This window comes from Anopheles coustani, chromosome 2 (assembly GCF_943734705.1).
Source record: "Anopheles coustani chromosome 2, idAnoCousDA_361_x.2, whole genome shotgun sequence".
Classification (NCBI taxonomy): domain Eukaryota; kingdom Metazoa; phylum Arthropoda; class Insecta; order Diptera; family Culicidae; genus Anopheles; species Anopheles coustani.
Window position 1 is genome coordinate 11,498,896 of NC_071289.1, and position 18,196 is coordinate 11,517,091.

The 18,196-nt window shown below is 48.1% G+C and overlaps 3 protein-coding genes across 3 annotated transcripts; 2 read left to right on the forward strand and 1 right to left on the reverse strand.

Moving 5' to 3' along the window:
- Positions 1-584: 584 nt before the first annotated feature.
- Positions 585-2,860, reverse strand: LOC131262483 (RNA polymerase I-specific transcription initiation factor RRN3). Its single transcript, XM_058264495.1, has 3 exons — positions 2,412-2,860; positions 1,421-2,343; positions 585-1,362 (listed from the first exon to the last, which is right to left on the reverse strand). The coding sequence occupies exons 1-3, from the start codon at positions 2,607-2,609 to the stop codon at positions 693-695; spliced, it is 1,791 nt and encodes a 596-aa protein (XP_058120478.1). The 5' UTR covers positions 2,610-2,860; the 3' UTR covers positions 585-692.
- A 301-nt stretch (positions 2,861-3,161) lies between these two features.
- Positions 3,162-5,083, forward strand: LOC131262955 (probable cytosolic Fe-S cluster assembly factor AGAP009023). Its single transcript, XM_058265059.1, has 5 exons — positions 3,162-3,283; positions 3,342-3,437; positions 3,505-3,772; positions 3,855-4,247; positions 4,310-5,083. Exons 1-5 carry the CDS (start codon positions 3,221-3,223, stop codon positions 4,924-4,926), a joined length of 1,437 nt encoding a protein of 478 aa, XP_058121042.1. The 5' UTR covers positions 3,162-3,220; the 3' UTR covers positions 4,927-5,083.
- A 4,695-nt stretch (positions 5,084-9,778) lies between these two features.
- LOC131262241 (probable chitinase 10) lies at positions 9,779-17,612 on the forward strand. Its single transcript, XM_058264203.1, is given in 10 exon segments — positions 9,779-9,870; positions 9,872-9,908; positions 9,994-10,199; positions 10,285-10,793; positions 10,855-13,793; positions 13,865-14,050; positions 14,120-14,399; positions 14,469-15,463; positions 15,531-16,153; positions 16,217-17,612. Coding segments are annotated over 10 exon segments (7,263 nt in total).
- Positions 17,613-18,196: the final 584 nt, after the last annotated feature.

An 18,196-nucleotide genomic window follows, 5' to 3' on the forward strand; every position in this document is an offset into this window, starting at 1 on the left:
TCAAAGAATTCGTGGTTTACAAGAAAAAAGCAGTTCAAAAATCAGGAAAGCACTAAAATCAACACCAAAGATCACCCACTCACTATCAATAACCGAGATCGAACTATACTGCTAGCAAACAGTATCACGCATACGATTTTATTAATGGTGTTGGATAAGAGTAATTGAAATAAAATTTTAGTCTATTTCGGGTGGTGCGGAGGAAGGGACGACGGGGGATGCTGGGCAGAGAAATAAAGCGGTTTGCCAAATATTTAAGGAAGAAATGAGAGGCAGCATTGGGAGAAGAGAAGAGAACCATTGAAGAAGGGGAATTCGAAGCGTCACGCTGAGCTTCGTGCAAGATCGATGGACGCGGGATGGAGATGCACCGGTAGTGAAGAGAGGAAAAAAAGCTTTCTCCATACAAAAATGCTTTTATCATCCGAAAGATTCCACTTGGGCGACAGTAAACTAAATTTAGAAAAAGTATATTTTTATACTTTTAAAATAAAATATATAAAGTTTTAGTATAAATGCATTTCAGCTTTACGATATGCATTTTATTTTCTTTAAAAGAGAAAATGATCCTTCATTTAACTGAGTTCACATAATAATCCGATTAGTTTATTGTTGAATGACTGTCTTGCGAAGAGACACATATAATGTTTAGCGAATAAAATTCATTAAATATGATTTTAGAGTTACTATCTTCAACTATTGAACCCAGGCGATACGCCGTAGGAGAACGTAAACTCGCTATTCATGTCAATTGCATGTCCTCCCTTTTGATGTTTATGCCGCTTCGTTTCGGGGATAAAGTCGTCTACATCTTCCGAAATCGATTCGTACCTTTTGCGACCCCTACCGACTTCAGCGTCCTCCGCAGCTCCCCCATCGTCCTCGACTTCGTGCGCCTGATACTGCAGGTACAGCGGATCGATGCGTTTGCCTGACTTCTTCAGCATGTACGGATCGAAGGGGAAGAACGTTTCCAGACAGTCCTCCGGTAGCTGGGTGTTGTTTTTGTACACCGTGGCCAGCTTACGGCGTGCATTGCGCTCCAGGATCGTGTGGCAGTACGCGAGTTGATACGCTCGCGTAATACCGGCAAATGCCGTGGCCACCGTGGGTAGGCAAACGCGCAGCGGATTCAGCTGGCACGTTACTATCGACGACAGCTGAAGTGATTGCAGGAACGTGAGGTTCTTTGCGTCCGAGGTAAGGTGCTTGCTGCGGAACGCCACCACGTAAAAGATGGCCTGGCACACGGAGTAGAAGACGAGATGTGCCTTCAGAGATTGATTGTACTGCATGGAGTCGCACCGTTGAATGTAGCTGTGCGCCCAGTGGGACATTTCGTGAAGCATCGATTTAAGATAGCTGCAAAACAAATCGCTTGTTAACAACAACAAATGACCCCCGCTCATATAACACTTACCTCAAGGGGACAAACTTTCCTCGGGCCAACATACTTGCTATGTAACCGACCGAGGCTTGTCGCACCACCGGCGACATGCTGGGATTGCTAACGTTCTTCCACAGGGAAGTGATGAAATGCTCTGCGTACGAAAGCTTGAAACTGCAGAAGTAAAACAGAAGGAACTGTACGTGGTCCGTGTTGTGAGTGGGCAGAACGTGAGACTCGAACTGGTTCAGCATGATCTTGAACAACCGATCCCCCTGTCCGCTCTCCTTCACCGTACGGTCGATGAAGTGAAACATGAGATCCATGAAGCAATCCAGCGTTTCCGCCACCGGATGGCGCATGGTGTCACTGTCCTCCTCGTCGCCAGTGTCGGCCATCTCGAACATCTCCTCGTCGGGATACTCGGCATCTTCGATTTCGCTGCGCGGAACGTTCACGTCTATTTGGAGCAGCTGGAAGAATACGATTTCCAGCAGCTCATCACAGTAGATCGACGCGTACTCCGTCATGTGCAGAACGTTATGAAGGTATCCCACTACCTCATAGGTTGGCTTCTTATGGTAGGGGAAACTCTTGCGAAGCTGCGTAAGCACCACGTCGAAGATCATCGGGATCACATTTTTCAGTCTTGTTATTAGATCGTGCACCGATGCCATCTGTCGCTGCTCTTCCTCGTTAGGTACACCATTCTTATACCGTTGTTTACTAGCTTCGCCTGGAATAAACAGTTTCAGCAGCTTCGTAACGGTCATCGTACAAAAGTTCTTCTGCACGATCGATAGTTCGATCACGAAATCCTTGTACGACTCGATGGACTGCTCCGATCGATCCAACCAGGGGGTGGAGAGGAGATGGTCGACCAAGTTACTGAAGTGGGATTTCAGGAGAGGGACACACTTTTTTGCTTCGGTGAACATTTCTTGGAATTGATTTTCCTACAAAAAAAGAAAGAAACAATTCATTCCCACACCGGTTACGCCACACCACGAAAGTGCTTACGTACATCAAAGTCTTCATCCTTCAGCTTCAGCAGCAGCTCATCGTACAGCACTAGCCGGTTGTTTTCCAAAACATCCTGCAACGCTGACTCGATCGACAGCACGGCAAAGCGCACTTTGTTGCGAACGACGGGGCTCTTTGAATCGGCAGACTGGGTTTTGAGAATCGATGAAATTCGTCGTTTATCGGTGATTGCAGACATCTTTGCATTTCTTCGTGGCACGGTATCTCGGGCGGAAGGAAGTTGTTGTTCTTTCAAGGTTAGGTATTTACGACGCAAAACCCGTGACTGACCGGAATCAAATCGCCGAAAACACTCGTCTACTACATTTGCAATCTACACTGGACGATGAAACAGTCGTACTTTGTGTTATCTATATTCAATAAACCAACTAATCTTCGAGTATTTCACAATTTTCCATGCACCGACAACGAAGACCGAAAAAGCACGTTGCAAACTTCGCAGAATAGCATATGCAGCTGTCAGTGTGACAATCTGTTGATTTAAAAAAAATGAATAGAAAATACGTCAAATATGACAAAACGATAAGTTCTTCTGTATGGTTTACATGGTCGCGTGGAAGACCATAGGTTATTTTCAGATAATTAGAAGATTCTGCAAAAATATAAGCTTATTCTTCAGTATTTAATGCTTAACACCATTCTATTTTATTCATTTTCCATCATTTAGTAATGTCGTACCAGCGCAAGGAGATACTGAACGTTTGAAACTGCACGTTCGAAGCATTCAAGGGTTATCAGAGTTTATTTTGTCGTAAAATCAAAACAATCTACTTTCATTCGCCAACAGAGATGTCGAGATTTAGCAGCGCACTGCAACTTACAGATTTGGACGATTTCATCACTCCATCACAGGTAAATAGTGGATATTTAACAATGGAGCAATAGTACCACCCTTTGATTTTCCTAACAGGAATGTATTAAACCGGTAAAAATTGAAACGACCAAGAGCAAAACTGGTGCAAAGATAACAATCCAAGACGATGGATCATATGTTCAGGAATCATCGGTATGTACAATGACTTCAACAACCCCATTTAGCGTTCAACGTTTTCACCTCAAGTTTTCTCCAACAGAGTGGAATACAAAAGCTGGAAAAGGTGGAAATCACCTTGGCTGACTGCTTGGCCTGTTCGGGATGTATCACCTCAGCCGAGGGCGTTCTGATTTCGCAACAAAGCCAGGAGGAACTGCTGCGCGTGATGAATGCGAATAATCTTGCCAAGCTGAACAACCAGCGAGATGAAATCAAGTTCGTTGTCTTTACTGTTTCGCAACAACCAATTCTGTCGCTCGCAAGAAAGTATAATCTAAACCCAGAAGACACGTTCGAGCATATCGCGGGTAAGATAAGACAATCGTCAATGAAATCTAGCATGATAAGCTATGTGATGTACTACTATGTGCGTTTAATCCCCTGTGGCAGGTTATTTCAAGAAGTTAGGAGCGGACATGGTTGTAGATACGAAAATAGCGGATGATTTGGCACTTATTGAAAGCCGTAATGAGTTTATCGAGCGGTACAACACCAACCGGAAGACGCTCCCCATGCTGGCCTCATCCTGTCCGGGGTGGGTCTGCTACGCCGAAAAGACCCATGGCAATTTCATTCTTCCGTACATCTCAACCACTCGATCACCACAACAAATAATGGGAATGTTGATTAAAAAGTATCTCGGTCAAAAAACGGGAACGGCCAGCGATCGGATCTACCATGTGACCGTAATGCCTTGCTACGACAAAAAGTTGGAAGCTTCGCGGGAGGATTTCTTCAGCGAAGTGGAAAATAGTCGCGACGTGGATTGCGTTATAACGTCTAGTGAGTATAATAATTTCTACTTTTCTTTGTGGCATATAATAATCTGTTAAATCACTTTCCAGTTGAAATCGAACAAATGCTTGACAGTCTCGGCCTTCAAACACTCCAGCTGGTGGACAAATCTCCCATCGACTGGCCATGGCCAACCGCCCGACCGGCCACCTTCGTGTGGGGCCACGAAACGTCCGGTTCCGGGGGATACAGTGAGCACATCTTCAAGTACGCCGCTCGGAAGCTGTTCAACATTCATCTGGATGCGGTACAGTTTAAACCCTTGCGCAACAACGACATGCGGGAAGCGGTGCTGGAGCATAATGGCGAGGTGCTGCTCCGGTTTGCCGTTGCCAACGGGTTCCGAAACATTCAGAACATGGTACAGAAGCTGAAGCGCGGGAAAAGCACCTACGATTATGTGGAGATAATGGCCTGTCCTTCCGGCTGCCTGAACGGTGGTGCACAAATTCGCCCAGAGGAGGGAAAAAACGCACGCGAACTTACGGCCGAGCTGGAGTTCATGTACCGTTCGTTGCCACAGTCCAATCCGGAGAACGAGAGCGTCGAGAATCTGTATACTACCTTCTTCGACAACGATGGGGACTTGAACAAGCGCAAGACTTTGCTACACACCAGCTATCATCAGATTGAAAAAATCAACACAGCATTGAACATTAAATGGTAGGGAAGCACAAGACGCGATCGAGCGACGCTTATGTATGTTGTTATTATCGTATGGTAAAGGACACCGAAGTTCCGTGGGAAGAAGGTGTAAAAAAAAGACGAATAAACAAAACAACCGCCTCCGTTAGCGGTCCCAAGTAGCTAGACTACGAAGAAAGTCAAAACAAGCATAAACCGGTTTGGAATCTCGAGACTGGACCAATCGATGCATTTATGGAAGTGGTTGCGGTCGGCGATGCCGCCATTCTATATGCACGCAATCCGAACACACCCCACCGAACGAACACGATCCGCAAGAAACACGTTTAGTCTCGGAATCCTGGCACAAGGTTGTGTGCCTCCTGGTCTTGACATTCGACCACCATTCGGGCCGGCCTCCAAAGGCAAATAGTTACAGGTAGTCGTTGACTGGTCTGGTATTCATGTCGTCGGCGGTTTGTCGTCATTATGGAACCAGATCCAGGCGGCCCAGAACGTCACTGTCGGTGCATCCACAATGGAACTGCATCGGCCTCGGGTGCAACAGTGCAAGTGGGATGGAAAAAAATATACAAGTATTATAAATATTAATTAATACACGCGATGGGATGGGTGGCGGGTAGACGCGAACATTAAAAAAAAGGGAACATAAAAACCTGCTTGCCAGAGGTCTATGACATTTGCTCAAACAGAACGAGATTCGATTGTTTTTGCGCTTCGCTGAACATGAACGATGGTGATCGAATTTTGACTCTCTTGCGTTCGGCGATATTGATTTTGGCAAATGTACAAACAGGTTCTTGGTTGTTATTTGAGGAACGGGGAAAAAACCACACAATCTCCACGCAAATATTGCGTTTGACATTCACAGGATTTGTATTTTGTTGCACACAAATCCGGGCGTTACAAAGATACAACATGGATGGTTGAAAGTGTACCTTGAAGAGCAGTTTAAATAATCCACCGTCTCATGGGTCAGGTAAGTGCTTTCCAGTTGAATAACAAATGATGTCCAGAAAACTGAAAGAACTACATAAATATATTGTACATAACTTTACCAATTATTTTAACTTTCTACAGATAAACACCTGGCGTCTCCATAAGAGGAACATATCGAAGTAAAAACTTTAAATTTTAAAAAATGGTGCGTTCAAATTAAATCAAATAAATTATAAGAGATCGTAATATAGTTTCCTCTGAAAATATTCTGAAATAAGAGTCAATGAACCTTAGTAAGCGTTTTTTGTTCGATACGATCCACCCATATCTGACCGTATTTCACTGTAATTTGATCAGGCTCATTAATTCGGCAATATGTCCTACAGCGAATAAGCTTACGATTTTTTGTCGCCCCCCTCATCCAATCGATGTCGTAAAACGGTCGATGAGCCAAAAAACAACAAGACACGGGATTACTAACCACGTATGAACCATATGGGATTCTGCGCACACTTTCACGAGCAGATGAATGTTCCGAAAAGAATCCTTATTTGCATAAGGCAGATTAAGCTGTTTTCGATCCCGGCCATCTCGCCTTCGCAATGGACCGTTGGAAAGCAACGGTAAATTCGTCGCAAAAGAATGTTTTCCCCCCAATTCGCGCAATATCGGCTGTAGAATGTCGCCGGTGTACGTTTACTGGATGCTGTGGAGACACAGGGGGGAACCACGAAATCGAATCGTTCCGCCGCGTCCACCTACGCCGCGGCTGGATACGATGGAACCCGCGTCCAGAACCTGTTCTGGGGACCAGCTTTTCGAGCTCAATTTTGCGGCTCCGCCACCGGGCCCGGGAGTTGGCAATTTATCGGACAACATTGAATGCCATATGTATCGTGACTACCTGTAGGAAGAACTTGGTAGAAATCGTGCCCGAAGGATTCTTCCTCCCGTTTTCGTTCTGCTGTGCGGTAATATGGCGTGAAGATCAAGGGCGACCAACAGCCTTTCTAAGGGGGATTGGAATACCGGTTCGATCGGTTCCAGGCAGCATGCAACTGGAGCACTTTAATACGCGATCTGCCGAGATACGGTCCGTAGAAGAACCGGGCTGCCTGGATGCCCGTGCAGATGGACGGCTTGGTGGGCCTCCTGCAAGGGACGATGTAGAGTTATTACCTTTGGCGCGAGTTGTAGGAATCGCAGCCGCATTGGTTTGGCACTCCGGTACTAGGAACTTTGTACAATCCTTGACTAGCCGGCGATGCGTGTGTGGACTTCCAATGGTTCGCACGATTGATCGTAGATCGTACGCGCGTTTCTGGTCCAATGCCATGCAACGGACAGCTGCACGTGGATCTAATATCTTCTGCCCGTGGTTGATATTCTAGACGATGTTTTGTGCATACAAGATGACCGATATATGGAAAAAGCTATTTGTCGCTAGCTCAAGGAGAGAGCGAAGATTGACTTCCGAGCCGATTAGCATGTTGTAGGTCTGCAAGAGGTTTTTGTCGAATGATATAAAATAAGGAAATTAGTCATAGGCAAAGGATGAACGCGAACGAGTGTCATTGACCCAAGCAACACGATCACACACGATCGGTATAAGTTCACGCTCGTATGAAATCACCACGCCTTGCCTCCTTGGTGGATAGGGTGCGAGGATCTGCGATACTTCTTTATTTTTTCAAATCAAACTCCCAATCGACTAAAACAAAAAAGGGGGTAAGAAACAGTGAGAATACCATTTTGTCACAGAACAAGTTTGATCGGCCGGGTTCCGCCCGGTCTGCTCGTCCGTGCCGTCCATCGCAGTGTCCAGTATCGAAGGTATAAAAGAAGGAGTTCGGGATGAATAAGAATTAGTCGGTTCGTTGGCGTCTTCCCCGTCGGTACGGTCGGTGTAAAGGATTGTGATCGCATGTGCAAGTACCATCTCCCCCAAGGTGGAAAAAGAGTGTTCAAAGTGTGGTGAACCCGGTGCATATAAAAAGGTGCGTTTGAAGTTTATGGTCCCGATGCATTCGAGGGACGGTGCCAATATTCATGTGAAAATTATCTTCTTTTGTGCGTTCTGGATAAACCCCCCTGGATCTAGTACGATCGTACAGTGAAGTGTCGGTTTTGAATTGTGCCAACGTGTGAGAAACGTTTACCACCTCATCGAGTGCATGAAGGGCAGAAGGTGCCGCGGAGAAATTTATATTCATACAACATAATGCAAAAAGCGGCTCATACCAGCGAAACATTGCCGTTACAAGCTATGATTAGGGAATGGTTCATGAGTGAAACGGAACGAAAGACCACCAACCAACCGGTCAGTAGTGGGCAAACCGTTCGTGCCGCAACTTCGCCGATAGAATTTGCCCGGAGAAACTGGGAACAAATTGAACACGCTTCAAAAGTGTCTTGAATTATTTGAAATTCGTTCGTTGTGAATCTTTTTCGCTTGTTTTGTGAATATATTATAGTACGTGTACGGATCGCAATCGGAAGAATCGCACCTACGAAAATAGCGTTGACAATGAAGCACGAAACCGTTATGCCACTGCCCAAGTGACCTCAATATTCGATGAGGACAGAGAACTGTGAACGAAAGGAGTAATTTTATGCAACGGTTTTTTGAACTTGTGAAAAAATTTCCAGCCATTTGAAATTTGTCTTTAAGAAACCAAGGCTCTACAGTCTCTTCACATAAATCAAACAGATTTTAGATTCAGCAAAAAATCCTTAGTCAAGATCAACAAATTAATAAAGAATATTCAAATAAGTGCAATCACTTAACAATATCGTTGCGATTTAAACTATTCAAATGTGAAGTGAATACGTTTGAATTAAATTCGTGGATTATGTGTTGAATGTTGGTAATATTTTAACCACATCTTCTACAAAACTGACGAAGGGTGTTCAATGGATCGAAAATATATTTTGTAAACTACTTTTTTAAACCTTATTTTAGGATGAAGTCTTCGTCCGTGAAATGTGTTAAAAGTTAATCATTTGTAGCATTTTTTGAAAGGAAGGTCAAAATAAAACTGGCTTCAAAAACAACGTGCCTTAACAAGAAGGAGCATTTAAAAAATTGCAAATACGTTGGTGATACGTGTGTACTTGCCGAAGTAATAATTTGGTTGCAACCTTGATCGCCTCGAAAAACAAGCATACACGCCCCTCGAACTCCCTTATTTATTTGATCGCAGGCAGTACGAGGTCGGAATCGGTAATCATACTAACCTCTAACAGGGCCAAATCTAACTGCTTTGCTTACGCGAACATCACAGCCTTGTGAAGGTGGACGGGCAAGAATGGTTACTGGCTTCGATCGCTCGAACGGGGATTACCGAGAAGATCTATCGCCAGAGAATCATGTTCCGCGGTGAAGTATTTTTTTTCTGAATGAACACTCGACGAGATGCTGTTAAGGAGACGGAACGCCTTCATCTCAGCACGATCACCTCGCCCACCCAGCGGGTGCCCCATTCGTTCGGCTGACCCCACGTAAATGGAGGCCTTTGCTCCCCTAGCGGTACCGTGTGTAACCGTGGACTTGAATCATAGCATTCGTAGTAGTTTCTTATGTTTCCGCTGGTTCTTTTGCTCTCCACGAGATGTTTTGAAGTTGAATGGGCACGCGCCCCCCATGCGACGGGGAGAATGGGAACTGGTTTCTGCCGGTGACGGCAATTATCGCTTTCAGCTCCGCAGGCCTGGGTAGGCCAATGACATAGACCTTGAAACGGTTTCTGTTGGTCCCACTTCCCGCATTTTCCCTCGTTCTCGTGGTTCTAGACGTTGCATCAAAACGTTACCGACCGAGCGCCGGTAGGTCAGGGCACGACCTATTTTTTGAGGAACCAGCAGACGGCGGCACGTTGACGGATTTAGGTTTCGTTTAATTTCGCGCTCAACAAACTGACTGCGTCGCTATGGCAATGGCGATGGCTCGGGTGCGGTTGCTTGATTCGATTGTAACCGCGTTTTCCTTTTTCGTTGTCTCCTCATTTAGATTCAATGCTTCGTTGAAGTGAAAGCTTAAGAATGAGTCTGATGCCGTATAGAGCGGTAGGTATCGTCGCATACGTGATCCCCGGCCGGCCGTGAATGCACACTTGGTCATGCAGTTTTGACGTTGCACTCTCTGTTACAGCTGGCCATTGTCGGCGTGTGGTTGGCGGTGGCGGTGGCACACATAAGAATTGAACGACCGGAACCGACCAGCTTCGTCCGTAGCAGCGTGGAACAGGTACCGCCGCATGGGTTCGAGAAGCAGGTGGCGGCAGATTCGGCAAGCAATGACTACGGCAGTGAATCGCTGCCATTACGCAGCGCCGTCGAAAGTGTCCCGGCGAGTCTGTAAGAAACGCTTTGTTCTTAGTACAATGTATGTCGGTATGCTAATTCTTTCCCTATTCTTTCGGTGATTCCTCCTCCCTCTCAGTGTTGATGGACGTCTTCCGCTACGAGATTCTGTTGAGTTTCGCATCCTGGACATGGATGATGCCATTGAGGACACCGTCAGCAAGGTGAAAACCGTCGTCAGCAAGCAGCAGTTAAAGTTATCCTCCACCTCGAAGAAGGATGTGGAAAATTTTCGTGGCTACACCACGCAGGATAAATATGCGGCCTACGTGTTGCCATCCCGACCAGCCGCAGGACCCATGCCGTATCGTACCGGTTCCCCCTACCAGCAGCTGCTGAGCAGTAAGGATGTCACCATGGTTCCGAACGTCTTCAAGCAGCTCTCACCGTATCGTCAAAGTGACGACAGCGAGTACAAAGTGATCTGCCACATGACCAATTGGGGATTTTATCGTAAGGGTGACGCACAGTTCGTCCCGGAACATCTGGATCCGAGTCTTTGCACGCATATCATCTACTCGTTCGCCACGTTGGATCCCGCCACACTGACGATGAAGGAGTTCGACAGTTGGGCCGATTTGGATAACAGTAAGTCGTTTACATAAACTTCCACATTCTTGGTTCATCAACTCCACTTCTCCGTCCCCAGATATGTACTACCGGACGACATCAACCGCTGGTGAAGTGCCCGTTTTACTCGGAATGGGTGGTTGGACCGATTCTGTAGGCAATAAGTACTCGGACATGGTCAGATCAGCGACAAATAGGAGAAATTTCATCACCAACGCCATCACATTCCTCAAAAGGCATGGCTTCTCCGGGTTGCACATGGACTGGAACTACCCGGTCTGCTGGCAGAGTGATTGCTCCAAAGGATCGGACAGTGATCGATCAAACTTTAGCAAACTGATGCAAGAGCTTCGACAAGCTTTCGACGCGGAAAACCTTCTGCTGAGTACGAGCATCTCCGGGTACAAAGAGGTCCTTACGGTAGCGTACGATATTGCGGAGCTGTCACGGTACGTCGATTTCATGACCATTATGACATATGATTATCACGGCTCCTGGGAAGAGCAAACGGGTCACGTCAGTCCACTGCATGGCAGTGCCACCGATAAGTACCCACAGTACAACACCGCGTACGCCATGGAACTGTTGGTTAAGATGGGTGCCGATAAGAAGAAGCTTATCGTCGGTGTGCCGTTCTATGGACAAACGTTTACGCTGGCCCAATCTGCCCGAGCGACACCCGGCGAGGGAAGTCCTGCCATAGGGCCGGGCACTGCCGGGGACGATACCAGGCAGCCGGGAATGCTGGCTTACTATGAAATATGTCAACGTGTTCGCAAGCAGAAGTGGAACGTTGGACGGGATTCGTCGATGAAGTCTGGCCCATATGCAACCAGTGGTGATCAGTGGGTTGGATACGATGACCCCGTGTCGGTCACGTTTAAGGCGCAGTACGTGAAGAAGTCCGGGTTTGGAGGAATGTCCGCGTGGACGGTCGATTTGGATGATTATAAGAATCGCTGTTGCGAAGAGAGCTTCCCCGTGTTGCGAGCGATAAACCGAGGTCTGGGAAGGTTGGCTACACCACCGCCCTCGGCAATGGACTGTACCCGACCGTCTCAACCAGTTACACCGAAGCCGGCCGAAATGACGTTTAGTCCGGACAGTGGCATTCCGAGTACAACTTCTACTCCGGCTCATTCACACACAACCTGGCCATCATGGAACCCGGATCAAACTTCCACGACACGAAGAACCACGACTCCCACAACAACGACAACTCCAACGACTACAACGACCACTACCACTTCGACAACAACTACTCCTAGGACCACCAGGAGGACTACTCCTTCAACGACAACGACGACATACAGTCCACCAGCGACAACGGCAATCCCCGTACCCGGGTTAATTATGCCCGAGCTTAGCAACGCCGAAAGCTGCGAACCGAATCAATACAAGGCGCATCCGACGAACTGTAATTCCTACTATCGTTGCGTTCTGTCCGAGTTCAAGCAACAGTTCTGCGCCGGAGGATTACACTGGAATAATGCAGCGAAACTGTGTGATTGGCCCTCATCTGCCAAATGCGAAATGGACATGGGTACATCACCCGAAGATGAGGAACCATACACCACTACGACCACGACTACAACAGCACGTCCCACAAGGACGAGACGCACCACAACGACCACTACGGAGTCCACCACTCAAGAGGCCACCACATCGCGTCCTCCTCGGCGAACAACTGCTCCTCCTGCTCAAGCACCCAACCAGCCGAAGCCGACACGCCCTGCGAAGAAACCGGTGACGACCACCAAGAAACCTGCCGGCCGTCCTACGGAGAAGTGCAACAACGGAGAGTACTATCCGCACAAGAACTGCGACAGTTTCTACATTTGCGTCAACGATAAGAAAATCGCCCAACAGTGCGGACCAGGGCTGTACTGGAGTCAGGAAGAGAAGAACTGCGACTGGGAGGACAATGTAAATTGTGTCAGTAACGAGCAGTACTTTAGACTGCTGACGACCTTTGGCGCTCTGAAGGCCCTGTCGGAGGACGATCCTTGCGATGGAAATTCGCATGTTCCGTATCCGGGCGATTGCAATCAGTATCTCGTGTGCAACTGGGGCCGTTTGGAGGCAGCAAGCTGTGCGGATGGTCTCCACTGGAACCAACAGCTGCAGATCTGCGATTGGCCGGCCGGTGCAAAGTGTTCCCAGCAGGGTGGAGTCCCCGAGAGCACGGAGAACATTTCCGATGAGAACAATTCGTGGCAGAACTCGAACCAGGACATCGACGGTCCACAGTATGTCGTATCGACGACGGAAAAGCGAACCACCACCACAAGGACAACTACGCCCGCTCCGGTTTCCACTCCTCCACCGGTGCTGGAACCACTGTCCGGGTACTACAAGATGGTGTGCTACTTCACCAACTGGGCCTGGTACCGGAAGGGCTACGGGAAGTACACACCCGATCACATCCGAACCGACCTCTGCACACACATCGTGTACGGATTTGCTGTACTGGACTACAGCTCGCTAACGATCAAGACGCACGACTCTTGGGCGGACATTGACAACAAGTTCTACACCCGAGTGGTCGCGGCGAAGGAGAAGGGCGTAAAGGTGACGCTCGCCATCGGTGGATGGAACGATTCTATGGGAGATAAGTACAGTCGACTGGTGCGAAGTGCTTCCGCGCGGGCAAAGTTTGTCGAGCACGTGATCGGCTTCCTGGAGAAGTACGGCTTCGATGGGTTGGATCTCGATTGGGAGTACCCGGTGTGCTGGCAGGTGGACTGCAAGAAAGGATTTGCCGATGAAAAGGAAGGTTTTACGGCGCTGGTGAGGGAGCTCTCGGAAGCGTTTAAACCACGTGGCTGGCTACTGTCGGCGGCGGTTTCGCCGAGTAAAACGGTTATCGATGCCGGGTACGATGTGGCACCATTGGCAAAGTACTTCGACTGGATTGCGGTCATGACGTACGATTTCCACGGCCAGTGGGACAAACAAACCGGTCACGTTGCGCCATTGTATTACCATCCGGATGATGAAATTGATTTCTTCAATGCGGTAATTTCCTTTCCTTGAAGAATTTTTCTATATTGTCCGCCTACTGAGTTTTTCATATCTCCCTTACGCAGAACTATTCCATCAACTATTGGATTGAAAAGGGAGCACCATCGAGAAAGTTGGTCATGGGTATGCCACTGTATGGGCAATCATTCCAGTTGGCTGACATGAAGAAAAATGGTCTAAACGCCAAGGCACCGGGAGCGGGGCAAGCGGGAGAATTTACCAAAGCGGCCGGATTTTTGTCCTATTATGAGGTAAAATTATTACAACGCAAACCATCACATGTTCCATTTACAACCAATGTTGTTCTCCTTCTATTGTAGATCTGTGATCGTATACAGAACAAAGGCTGGACAGTGGTACAGGACGAGCTGCAACGGATGGGTCCGTACGCGTACAAGGGCAATCAGTGGGTTTCCTTCGACGACAAGGAGTCACTGCTAAGAAAGGTACAGTTCATACGAGCGATGGACCTGGGAGGAGGTATGGTTTGGGCACTCGATTTGGACGATTTCAAAGATCGTTGCGGACAAGGCAGTCATCCTCTGCTGACGGCAATTCGAGAAGGTCTGCGGGATGCACCTAGCGGAGCTGAAGTGTTACGTGAGTAGGAAGCGAACATAAACATTTTAGAACAAGGTGACAACGTCATTTTTCTTCTTTGCATTGCAGCTTCTATTGTGGCCGAATCGGGTGTGGAGGAAAGTAACGAGCGACCAAATGAATCAGGCAACGGAAACTTGTCCCCAGAAAAGCAACAACCTGGCATCGGCGATAGTACGGAGGAGGAAGAAAACGAGGTCGATTCCGACGAGTACAAAGTCGTCTGTTATTTCACCAACTGGGCCTGGTACAGGCAGGGTAATGGAAAGTATCTGCCGGAAGATATCGACCCGGAACTGTGCACGCACATCGTGTACGGGTTTGCAGTGCTCGATCGGGAAGCGCTAACGATTAAACCGCATGACTCGTGGGCCGACATCGACAATCGGTTCTACGAGCGTGTGGTGGAGCTGAAGAAGAAGGGCAAGAAGGTGACTGTCGCCATCGGTGGGTGGAATGATTCGGCCGGCGATAAGTACAGCCGGTTGGTTCGGAGCGAGCAGGCAAGGAAACGTTTCATCGAAAATGTGATGAAGTTCATCGCAAAGTACAACTTCGACGGTTTGGACCTCGACTGGGAGTATCCGGTGTGCTGGCAGGTGGACTGTACCAAGGGTTACGCGGACGAAAAGGAAGGATTCGCCAGTTTGGTGGTCGAACTGGCGGACGCTTTCAAACCGTTCGGGTATTTGCTTTCGTCGGCCGTATCGCCGAGTAAGAAGGTGATCGACGCTGGGTACGATGTGCGCACGCTTTCGGATTACATGGACTGGATCGCCGTTATGACGTACGACTATCATGGCCAGTGGGACAAGAAGACGGGCCATGTTGCTCCCATGTACGAACATCCGGATGATTCCGATAAAACGTTCAACGCAAACTTCACGATCCACTATTGGATTGAGCAGGGTGCGGACCCTCGGAAGCTCGTCATGGGAATGCCAATGTACGGGCAATCGTTTTCGCTTGCGGACAACAACAATAACGATTTGAATGCTATGACTTACGGTGGAGGTGAAGCTGGCGATCAAACGAGAGCGAGAGGATTTTTATCATACTATGAGGTAGGAGAAACATTTCCCATAACGCATTACTTTAAATGTACTGAGAATTATCTTCTTTTCTGTATAGATTTGTTCCAACATCTTGAACAAAAACTGGCAAGTTGTACGCGACCGCAAGGGACGCATGGGACCGTACGCCTACAAAGGAGATCAGTGGGTTTCATTCGACGATCAGTTCATGATTCGCCACAAGAGTGAGTTCGTGAAGGCGATGGGTCTCGGTGGCGCCATGATCTGGGCGTTGGATCTGGACGACTTCCGGAACACATGCGGATGTGAGGAATATCCTTTGCTGCGCACGATCAACCGTGTACTGCGAAACTATCCCGGACCGGGCCCGAAATGCATATTGGGATCGGGAAAGCCAAACGAACCACCCAAGGAACGTCCCACTACCGCCATGACTACGACCACGAGACGTACAACACCAAGAACCACGACGACGACGACGACGACGACGACGACGACGACGACGACAACTACCACACCAGCACCCACCACGACTACAAGAAGAACCACCGCACGTAGGACGACTCGTCCTACCACGACCGCTAGACCCACAACTCCTTACATTGATGACAATGATTCTGATCAATCGAAGGGTGTTTGTGACGGTCGGTTGTTTGTGCCACATGAATCCGATTGCTCCAAGTACTACATTTGCCAGCATGGACAACGCTACGAGCAAAAGTAAGTGATAAAATTAAATAATGCTTCAAAAGAATACCAAATGAATCTCCATTGTCTTCGTAGATGTCCACCAAACACGCTTTGGAACGATGGCTACTGTGATTGGGCGGAAAATTCGAAATGTAAAAACAAACAACGTCCGGTATCGTCGGCCTCTGCAACGACGGAAAGCATTCCGTCCACCAGCCGTCCCGGTACGACCACCCGCCGATCTGCCACCAGGCCTTCAAGCACCGCTGAGCCATCAACGACCGTTGCAACCACCACGTCGAGACCTTCCCGTCCTCCTTCGACCACGGTCAGTTCCGGAAACGATGACTACAAAGTAGTATGCTACTTTACCAATTGGGCCTGGTACCGGCAGGGCGATGGAAAGTACACGCCGGACGATATCGACAGCACCTTATGTACGCACATCGTGTACGGCTTTGCGGTGCTGGATCGCGAAAGTTTGACCATTAAAACGCACGACTCTTGGGCGGACATAGATAACCGATTCTACGAGCGGGTGGTGGAGCAGAAGCGCAAGGGAGCAAAGGTGACGCTTGCGTTGGGCGGGTGGAATGATTCGCTCGGCGATAAGTACAGCAAGTTGGTCCGGGATCCCTCAGCTAGGGCGAGGTTTGTTAAGCATGCCGTCGAGTTTATTGAAAAGTACGACTTTGATGGACTTGACCTTGATTGGGAGTATCCGGTGTGCTGGCAAGTGGATTGCCAAAAGGGCTATCCGGATGAAAAGGAAGGCTTTGCACTATTGGTCCAAGAACTGGCGGTTGAGTTCCGACCACGTGGCTGGCTTCTATCGGCTGCCGTGTCGCCAAGTAAGATGGTGATCGATGCCGGTTACGATGTGCCAGTGTTGGCAGAATACTTTGACTGGATCGCCGTGATGACGTACGATTTCCACGGCAACTGGGACAAACAGACCGGTCACGTGGCCCCTCTGTACTACTACCCGGGCGATACGTACGATTACTTCAACGCCAACTATACCATCCACTACTGGATCGAAAAGGGTGCACCGTCGCGAAAGCTGGTCATGGGCATGCCACTCTACGGACAATCGTTCTCACTGGCCGACGCGCGTCGAAACGGATTGAACGAAAAGTCATACGGTCCGGGTGAGGCCGGAGAGTTTACCCGTGCGGGCGGATTCTTGTCGTTCTACGAAATTTGCGAAAAGGTCAACCGACACGGATGGTCGGTTAAACGGGATCCGGAGGGTAGGATTGGCCCGTACGCGTACAATGGAAACCAATGGGTTTCGTACGACGATGTGGATGAAATCAAACGAAAATCTCAGTTTGTTAAAGAAATGAACCTGGGTGGAGGAATGGCGTGGGCGTTAGATCTGGACGATTTCCGAGGACGTTGTGGCTGCGGAGCGCATCCTTTGCTGCGTACTATGAATTTGGAGCTGGGCCGTATCAACACTCAGCCTCCGGAAAATTGTACCTAATTACGATAGCTCGGAGCTCTTGTACGATTTGTGTCATATTAATAAAAACTACTAGTTAATAAACCATTGTCGAGCTTGTGGACTTTTTACGATGACCGGTTGTATAATTCAACATTGCGGTTAGTTTGTTTAGTAATCAATGAAATACTTACATAGCAGCAGTTTTAATTTGTTTGATGTGCTAGATTTGTCTACGGACAAATGTTGGTATCACTTATTTAAAAATTTAATTTGTTTGTCGAATAGATTTACCTGGTCTAACCTTGTGCAAAACACAACTCCGCTGTCAGTCAAATAGTGATGTAAGTTGTAGCTCCGAGAGGGAATAAAATCATTCCACTCCGATGAGGCACAAGTCCTTACATTATCTACAAGGTTCCGAGAAGAATAGTTCTTCTTCTTCTTCAATTCGGCGAGGATTTACTCCAGTACGGCTATTGAATCCAGCTTCCTGGGCCTTCGCAAGCTAACCTGGAGACATAGACCTCTTTAGGTTAAGGACTGGCAACTAAAGGCCATATGTCCTGATTTTCTGTGGTTTTCGATTTTCTGTAGGCGTCGCCTTTTGACTGCCACCATGCGGC

Excerpts from the sequence above, each read along its gene's own strand:
- LOC131262483 (XM_058264495.1), bottom strand. The coding sequence starts at position 2,609 with ATGTCTGCAATCACCGATAAACGACGAATTTCATCGATTCTCAAAACC. Across the intron at positions 2,344-2,411 it reads TGAAGGATGAAGACTTTGAT|GAAAATCAATTCCAAGAAAT; the intron begins GTACGTAAGCAC and ends CTTTTTTTGTAG. Across the intron at positions 1,363-1,420 it reads GGAAAGTTTGTCCCCTTGAG|CTATCTTAAATCGATGCTTC; the intron begins GTAAGTGTTATA and ends TTTGTTTTGCAG.
- LOC131262955 (XM_058265059.1), top strand. The coding sequence starts at position 3,221 with ATGTCGAGATTTAGCAGCGCACTGCAACTTACAGATTTGGACGATTTC. Across the intron at positions 3,284-3,341 it reads ATTTCATCACTCCATCACAG|GAATGTATTAAACCGGTAAA; the intron begins GTAAATAGTGGA and ends TTTTCCTAACAG. Across the intron at positions 3,773-3,854 it reads CACGTTCGAGCATATCGCGG|GTTATTTCAAGAAGTTAGGA; the intron begins GTAAGATAAGAC and ends CCCCTGTGGCAG.